Genomic DNA, 9,291 nt, shown 5'->3' on the forward strand with positions numbered 1-9,291 from the left:
GGGTGGGGGGGGCTGTGGTAACAAGACTGTTGCTGTGGCATCAAGAGGAGAGGCCAAACTTAACTCCTATAGTTTATCCTATAGAAAAATCAGGGAACAGTGCCAGTAGAGTCCAGCCAAGGACCAGAGGCCAGCCATATAGGCTACAGCCAGCCTGGGACCACAACCTAATCACCAGCCAGTCTCTGTGGAGACTCACAGTCCTGCTGCCACCCCTCTCCCACTCATCTCAAAAGACTATACTATACTAGAAAATATGCTTAGGGAGATTAATCCTTGTTCTAATTTGTTCTTTAAATAACACAGTTTCTCTGAAATCTGCATGTTGTTACCATTCCATGATTATAGATAAACAAATAAACATATAAACGCGCACACACACTGACTATCACCCATACTGGGCATTCTTGTGCCAGAGCCCATGTCGCTCTGTGCCGGTCTGCATTCCTCGACTGTGCCAACAGCATGTCAGGCGGCCACACTGCTTTAATGATGTCAGCAGTTAATCTGGCGTGTGAGTGACAGCGCTCAGGGAGGGAGGGTGGGGGGTACTGGAGGTAAATCCTATGTGTGAGTGACGGGGGGAGAGGTGGCTCCAGGTGACGAGCAGAGGGGTCACCAAATGTAGGTGATTAAGGCGCATGCACACGTTCACATACGCACACACACACACGGTAATACTGTATATATACACATCTATATACAGGCACATCACAGTGTTAACAGGATTACACTTGGCCCTGTGGAAAACAGACGGGGCCTTGGATGTTTCTGGCATTCTGTAGAGGGTTGATGATTATTAAAAAGATGTATGTCAAAGGTAAGACACACACAACTGGGACACACAGGTGAGGCCAACCCAGGCAGGTGAGAGAGAGGCAAACAGACTCGAGAAGTGTTGGTTGGAATACGAGAGAAGAGCTAAGAGTCAGACATGCAGATCTTCTATCATTCTTGAAAAAATGCTCCTCTAATGCACATCATACATAATAAATTGAATGCACAATAGGTTGACTGGGCTCACAGCAGTAAGTGTGGTTACAAACATTGTTTGTGTTACCTGAACACATTAGCAACAGCAAGTCAAAGAGTTAACCTTTAATGACATTTACTGAATGTAGAAAAAAATGCACACCTGCCTTTTGTGTTGCATCACTGCTGGCGGAAGCTTACTGCATGCCTTACTGCATTTCAGCAATAGTTTTTTGTCAATCAGAGAGCCAAAACCACAAAAAAACACTGAGAGGGGACCTGACTAAAAGTTTGTGGATTTGATTAAGAGAACTGATATGTGTGACTAAATTGAACTGCTTGTTACAAATTATTACTATTATTTTTGAATTGCTATAAACAAAACTTAAGCCATTTTCAAAAAATTTTATCACTCCACTTTCACTCAACTGGTTAAATGGGCTGAAATGGTGATAAAACTCAACCTGAAGAGATTGGTGGCCTGAAGTGGAAAGTTTTTCTTGTTCAGCTGCTTTGTCTGCTGTCATAGCCGTAAACGTATACACAGAGTCACAGTATAATAGCTGTTTTGTGAAAGGGTGTGCAGGTTTGCTTGAAATGTTTGGAAGAAAAAAAAACGGAGATACACATTTCAAAAGGTTGTAGTTGAGGAAAATATGTTGCAAAAACCTCAGGTTGAAAGACACAAGTGTGAAGCAGTCATTCACTTCTTACCATGGGGGCTGCTACTTCAAAGCCCTCCCGGTGAATGACCTCTTGAAGTGACTTCAGCAACGCAGAGTAGGACTCAAGCATGGTACTGAAAAGACCACAAGAGAGAGGAGAGAGTGGACATAGTGGAGGAGACAACCAGAAAGAGAACACAAAAGGGTTACTTAGGACGTGTAAAGTGTAACTGAAACCATTTTGATAAAACTGGGCTAAGCCTATCACCACAGTAGCTTAATCCTCTATGACTGCAGCATGTTCCTCCTGACTGTGCTTTTCTGGAGCCACTGAAGCAGACAGATGATCCATATCAAGAGATCCAATTAATTTATTTGGTTGATTAAATTACAACATGACTGGTTCTCTGTCAGCTCCCCGAGGATCTGATTGTGCAGAGACAGACAGACAGACAGACAGATAAGACGTGAATATGCACAAACATACACACAACAAAGATGATAAGTGGGAAGGGGGGGGGGGGGTTAATGGACTGATATCTAAAATTAACACGGAACAGCATTTTGGTGTTTAATCAGGGGTAAGATGTGCACCACTGACAAAGGGCGTACAGTACCATCGGAGCAATATTTAGTAACAGTCAAGGGATGGATTACTGCTGAGCCCACCATGTGCCTATAGGATGGCCAATACGAATGTTAACCCCATCTTTTTACACAGGTCCCCCCCACTTAAGAACGCTCCACCATTGTAATGACCACTCTGTAGTGAGTCACAGTGGGCTGCTATGTCAGTTGTCAATTCGACCTGCAGGCTACAAAAGCTGATACACATAGATTGGTCACACGCCAATAGCCCTGCATAAAGAACAGTAATACACACTCGTGTTGATTACACTTGCGCCAAGTATATCCATGTACTCTATTTCAGTTATTCAGCCCAACAATGGTGCCTCCTGACCCCGCTGGGGCTAATGATAGAGCTGGTTTGGTGAAAGAGGGACACCTACCCTCCTTGGCCTCTTTGCCCATGCCCCTGCTCTGAGGTAGGGGGCTGGGATGGTTTGACATGCAGTTGAGCAGGAGGTTGCCTCTGGTTAGCAGTCATTGTGTAGGGCGGCATTGTGTTTTAGCTACCCCTACTGAGCTTCCCTCATTCAGGTACCAAAAAGGTCTAGGTGCTTAGCTACAGGGGCTAGCGCTTCGGCTAATTAGGATCATACACAGGGACGCTTCTTTATCTCAGTTTTCCTCTTTCAGCGAGGGAAGAAAGGAGGAGAGAAGGGGGATGCTTGCTCTTAAACAACAGGATCTGTATCACCTAGAGAGCAATTTGTGCCAATTATGCCTTCAAGTGAAACGGAGCAATTTAACAGCTAGGGTATCAACATGGGGCTGTGGACACGTGCAAGGGGGAGTAGCCTGCTTAGAGTTTGTGTGATACGTGTGTGTGTGTGTAAAGTGCTGAGTGTGTGTGTGCGTGTATGTATGCGTGTCACTATTGGGGCGGGGCTGGGGGCACAATGGTGCAGTGCAGGTGTAGTTTCCTGCTGTCAAAATGTCTGTAAGCTCTATAACCCATTCAGACGCCACAACAGTTCCACCATGTCACTCTAACTCGCCAGACTGACGCACAACGCTGCAAACATCACCAGAGAAGATATTTTATTATTTGATTTATTCCCTATTGATAGGCCTTCCCAGTTCTAAAATGATATTTAGTACAATAGCAAATTCTGTCTAATTTATCGTCCATACTTAGAAAAATGTATATTCTAAACTGAACATCCACAACATGTAATGTGTTTGCATGGGTGCTCTGTTAAACAGTCTCTGTTTGCTGAAATAAAGGAAGAGGGATTCTGTAAAGCCTCCTCCACATCCTCTGCGCTCCAGATTGCTGTATTTACCCAGGGTGTGCGTGAGTGTGCCTTCGTGTGCCCTTGTGTGTTCAACAGCACTCTCAGAGTAAAGAGCCTGCATGACCTCTGAACCCTAAGTACACTCAACGCAGGAGAAATCAAACAGACGCTGAGCAAACAAGACCCTTATTTGAATAGACATACACAACCTTTCCAAGAGACTGAATGTCTTAGGCCAATGGCAAACTACTCTGAATAGAGGATGATTCAGATTTGTATCAGTTATTTAAAGGGTAAAAACTAGTGAGTTTTTTAGATTAATTTCAAAAACAACAACATTATTTTGGATGCAATGGCTTTCAGTTGTAATTATTAATATGTTTTCATAGTTAGCAATTCAATGAATCTCAATTATTACTATTTATACAAAAAGGTGTACTGTTTTGCTCCAGCTAGAGGTAATATATTCACAGTTCATTAGAGCTGAAACAATTAATTGATCAATTAGCTTATTGACAGGAAATTAATCAGCAACAATTTTATAATCTTTGCCGTCATATTTATTAAAAAATACATCAACTGGTTCCAGCTCGTGATATGTGAAGAATTCCTGTTTTTTTCTGTTTTATATTATAGTAAGTGAATTTAGATTTTTCGACTGCTAATACAAAACAAGATATGTTAACTCAGGAACTTATTTCTCCCGTAATTTTTTACTATTTTCTAATATTTTATAGACAAAAAAAGAAGACTGATAATGAAAACCATTCTTAGCTGCAGCCCTTCAGTTTATCACATTCTTATAAATGAGTACATCAAGCAAAGACCTCTATATGATATTGGGGAGAGCTCAATCTATCCTTTCTCTAATGCACATGCTGGTTGCAGGGCGTATACAGTATGTGCTCTTTAAATTATGTTGGACTGTCTGCATTGTTGGTTTACCTGTATTCCGTGAACGATGCCATGTTTGCTTACCTGTGTTCTGTGGATGATGTCTTATTTGTGTAACTGTGTTTTGTGGATGTCGGGTTTGTGTGCCTGTGTTCTGCAGATGGTGTCTCATTGGTTTCCATGCGTTCTGCGGATGATGTCTTGTCGTTTTACCTGTGTGTGGGTGATGACTGGGTGGGATGTTCGGGAAGGTAGAAGCGGTGGCACTTGGCTGCCTGGCGAATTTCTGGCTCCATCGTCTTGGAGACGTCATAGTAGTGCCCGAACCGGGATGAGGATGCCAAGGCACTCTGAGGAGGTCAACCAGTCAATTGCATGTTAAAGCATGAAGCGACACGTTAGCAAGACCTTCAATCAAAGAGCATTTAAATCTTTATTTCCAATCATCCCTGTCTGACAGTACTGTTTGCTTTAACCCACTTACAACCAACAATGTGCATTTAACTAATTTCTGACAAGAATAAAGCTATTCATAAAGAAAAAATAACCTTAATTGTCTTTCTAATATGTTAAATGAGTGTGCTTCACAATACTATGGTAATGCAATTGCATTGTTTATGGGTCATTCCTCAACATTCCAACGGCAGAGAAGTTAAATAACCACTATGACCACAGTCTTAATCATTTCTTCACATAAATGTCCACTTCTGGCTGTGAAAGCAAACGTGTCAGGGACGCAGGGGAAGGCGGATGTTTTCCTGCAGCTGAAAGAGAGAGTTTTAGCTCTTCTCTCTCAGTGAAACCGGGGATTCCATTGTTAGAGGGGCCCTTAATCTACTCCTAATCTGGATTAGGGCCCCCGGTGTGTCCCTCTCCTGGCGGGACGAGGGGGTCAGCAGGGCAGGGGGGGTCAGGGGCTCATCTTCTCTTTGTGAGCTAGGCAACCCGCTTAGCGTTCCATCCCCGCCCTGATGGCCTCACCTTTGATCTGATGTCTTCATCGAGAGAGCGACACAGTGGGCTATGCCAGGAGAGGTGTGTGTAAGGGGAAAGTAAGCGTTGACTCTGGGGGTGAATTTGGGATGCAAATCCTCTGGGGGGCTTACTAGTGGTTTGTAAAGACGATTTTACAGGGGAAGGGGGAGAGGTGAGGAAAGGACACAGATATAAAGAAGTTTCCAGGGAGAGAGAAAGAGGGAGAGGATCCCCAGGGACACACTGTGTGCTGTTAATCCACATAGCGATATGGATTATAGACAGAAGGGGGGAGACTGCAGAGAAGTAGAAGGGGAGGGTCACCTCTCAAAGCGGAAGAAAGAGTGTAGGGCTGCCGACCCTAGCAGGGGGAAAGGCAGGGATTTGGGGGAAGACAGAGGCGCAGGTCTGGGTCATAGGGTTGAGCGAGCAGACATGTCAATGCACAGACTGCAAAGTACTCTTGTTTCCCAGGCTAAGCAGGGGTGCAGGCGTGTGTGTATCTGTGTATATGTGAGTTGGGGACCAGTGAAAAGCCTACCTATTGCCAGCTAAGTGTGAGTAATCTGGTCCAGCTCTGAAAGGAGAGGCTGAGGCCTCATTCACTCCACAAAGGAGTTTAGAAGCTCATGGATTTAGTGGTGGAGACAATTGCCAAACCACTAAGACCAGAGAGCCAGTGCAGTTCTTTCTCATACCATCATTAACAGAGACACATGTTGGACTTTTAATGAAAGTTGCATGATCACAAAGTTACCTATATTCTACTGTATATTCTAGTCAACATATGCTGCCATCATTATAATAAAAGAAAATATAAACTGGCATGTGCTCACCTGTACTTTTGGAAGATTCTGATAGCGCCAGGCAATCTTCATGGCATCCAAACTGTCCTGAGGTTCACAAGACAGCCTGGGCTGCTCCACTGGTTTATGGATAGCAACATCATCTAAGATGGGAGCCGGGAGTTCCTGCACAAAATGATACAATTAATATAATAATTCAGAATATGTGGATTGTGAATGGTCAAAGAGACATTTTAATTATCCTTATTGTTACTGTGTATTATTATGCAACTTGTCACAGTATTACAAATACAGTCAGTACAGTCCTATCCATCAGTGAATAATCCACATGCACTCAAGTGTCAGCTTGACAGTACCCAGATTCCCTAAAATGTTATGTAAACACAAACAGTGAGCTTTTCCTGGAGAATGATTGATTTCTTGGCCATGTATAAATTTAACTGGGTTTCTAATGGGGTTTTTACAAGAGCACATGTGCCTGACAAAGCCTTCAGCGAGGAAAAGTATTGCTGTGGCAGCAGTGTGAAGGGATGAATAATCCTTGTTGGGGTGCGTCATTGTATCAAACACAGTTATATCCAAAGTCTGACTAACACTTGAACTGAAATAAGTCAAACTTCGTTTCTAAAGCTGAACAGTAGATTATTTGTAAAATTCATACTGATTGATTGACAGTTCTGTTCTTATATTGTGTAACTAGTAAAACAAAAAAGGAAAATAATCCTTCTAGGCCTCATTCAAAAACACGGTAAGGATGTGTGGGAAATCTGATTAGCTAATGCAATTAAATGTGGGTTTTCTAGAGTTACTGCAGTGCATGTGAATGTGTTCTCCAATTTCCTGCTTTAATTTGATTTCTCCCAATAAGCTGGTTTCTTGAATGCATGTTAACATAATGCATAAAGTACAACCATAGCATCTGAAAATTAGCATACTGTGAATGTAGCTGTGAAAACACTAAATGATGTGATATATCCCCATTGGGAGTCCCCCTCTCTTAATAAGCCTTTGATATGTAAAGAGAGGGTGAGGCTGTGACCCCTCCCACTATCAATCAGTGGGAGAGAGGCCCTCCTCCTGTATGATGGGTGGCAGTCAGCTTCTGGGGCTATGGTCCTCTTCACAGAGTGATGCATCGGGAAACATTTCAACAATGCCACAACCATGCCACCCTCGACCTCTCAGACACCCCTACTGACCCTGACACATCTTGGGGAAAGCTGTGCGCCTATAATACCTTCTAAATCACGGTCTGACTAGCCTGAACCAGGCTGCATACTGTAAAGTGGGAGCTGATCAATATATTGTGACAAAAAACTACTTTTGCAGTAAGCAGAAGAATGCAGTTTATTTCCAACATCTTCTGATGTCTACAATGTAAACCAAAGTTTTTAAAAATGTCTTTTTGACAGTACAGTAGTTGTACAGACATAATGTTAAAGTAGACCTATTGAGGCCATCTTAGTTTCTTTGTGACGGTTTGTCAAACATCATACTTCACAGAACAACAACTTTCGGGAGCTTACAGAATATACATGGCACCTCCTCTCATACCTGTAAGATGTCATCTGGGTTATCTTGAGCCGCCGCCACAAAAAGTTCATGTCGACACACCACTCCTTCTGCCAGGAAGTACTTCAAGATCATACGAGAATAGCTGTCATATCGGTCCTCCTCTAAAAAAGAAACAAAACAACAACAACAATCAGAATTTGAGTACGAGTGGAAAACTCAGATAAACATACGCTCTGAAGAAACTGTCAATCAATGCCATACTGCTAACAATATCTGTGGGACATAAGGAAAGGATTTAGTGATAAAATAGGGACAACATCGTCCCTATGAAAAATATAACAACCTCAAGTCTATCATTGGATCTTGTCTCATTCTGACCATTCATTCACACACCACAGACCCTGCAGTTCATGGCCACATCACAGTTACTGAGTGTAATTGATGTAAGGACCACATTTGGGCCACCTTTTGTAGGGAACAGATGAAGTGGCAATTGACATGGCACAGAAACATAGGTATTGCTGTGTGATCTGACTATCAAAGTGGAGACGGCATCCTCAGCTCTCTTGTTAAGGTCAGTCCTGTCCCCTTCCACCTATCATATCACTAACCAGCAGTGGAGGTGAGAGGGAGACACCTGTCTTAAGCATTCACCTGACCCCTCCACAGGAATGCAAAGACACCCCCAGTTGTCAGGGCAACTGACAGGAAGAGGCAGAAGTAGGATAAGTTAGTGTCTGTCCTCAAAATGCTTTTTTAGATCTGCTTTATTTGAATCTCTCAGATTTTTGTGTGGATTCTGATGGCAATGGCATCCTTTCATTATAATATTTCTAGTGTCATTCACATCAGGTGTATTTATTGTCATAAAAGTAGGTTAAAAGGCGTATAAAAGTTATACGAGAGACTTTTAAACACAAAGGGAGAGAGGGTCATTCACAGCTTGGAGTGATGACATTACAGTCTCATTTAGAGGTCTAAAGCATTAAATGGACAAACATACTTTCCCAAAGGTGGCCTTTCTCGGTGCACACAAAGCGGCCACCCGGCCACTTTCCACACCCGAAACCCACAAAAAAAGGCTGCATCATCACCATGAACCCCCCCCCATGAGCAGGGCACATAACTCTACCCAGCATGCTACTGCTGCTTCCTGTCACAATCATCATTTTGAAAAGATTTCATAGGCCTCTTCACACAATGACAAACAGTGGGCACAAGGACAAAGGCAGCAGTGACAGTTAAAGGTAATGGGCATACAGCTGACAGCTTGGGAATGACATCCTGACATGTCATCCTCAAACATCCGGAGAATTCCCCCCTCCCACGTTCCTGGTCTATGTCCTCACCTACGGACTTAGGATGGCCCAGGAAATTCCATGGCTCTTCAATTTGTTGTCGGTGGGGCTCCCTGTTCTCTTATTGATGGGTTTCTAGGTCAGCGGGCCTTTGTGGCTTTCAGCAGGCCCCACAAAGACTCCCAGATGGGCCCTCTCAAGATGGGGCCTATTGTGGCTGTGTTTCTATGGGAGCCTTACAAATGGAACCTCCAGGAGTCATTAGGCTGTTGAGGCGGGGGGTAAGGGAGGGGGTGGGAGGTGG

General features: G+C 43.4%; 1 protein-coding gene across 4 annotated transcripts in view; it reads right to left on the reverse strand.

The window, feature by feature from the left end:
* Window positions 1-9,291, reverse strand: part of elp4 (elongator acetyltransferase complex subunit 4) — a 52,273-nt gene that overhangs the window by 37,855 nt on the left and 5,127 nt on the right. For 3 of the 4 annotated variants that reach the window (XM_035651928.1, XM_035651927.1, XM_035651929.1), the window contains exons 3-6: window positions 7,729-7,850; window positions 6,205-6,339; window positions 4,607-4,743; window positions 1,687-1,771 (exon numbers count right to left, since the gene is read on the reverse strand). In XM_035651928.1, coding sequence (XP_035507821.1) covers window positions 1,687-1,771; window positions 4,607-4,743; window positions 6,205-6,339; window positions 7,729-7,850 — 479 coding nt within the window. Of the gene's footprint in view, window positions 1-1,686; window positions 1,772-4,606; window positions 4,744-6,204; window positions 6,340-7,728; window positions 7,851-9,038; window positions 9,205-9,291 lie in introns of those variants that run through there. The other variant, XM_035651930.1, reaches the window with a different exon arrangement.

Source organism: Morone saxatilis, unplaced genomic scaffold (genome assembly GCF_004916995.1).
Source record: "Morone saxatilis isolate NCDOM2014 unplaced genomic scaffold, NCSU_SB_2.0 Contig11, whole genome shotgun sequence".
NCBI classification, from domain to species: Eukaryota; Metazoa; Chordata; class Actinopteri; family Moronidae; genus Morone; species Morone saxatilis.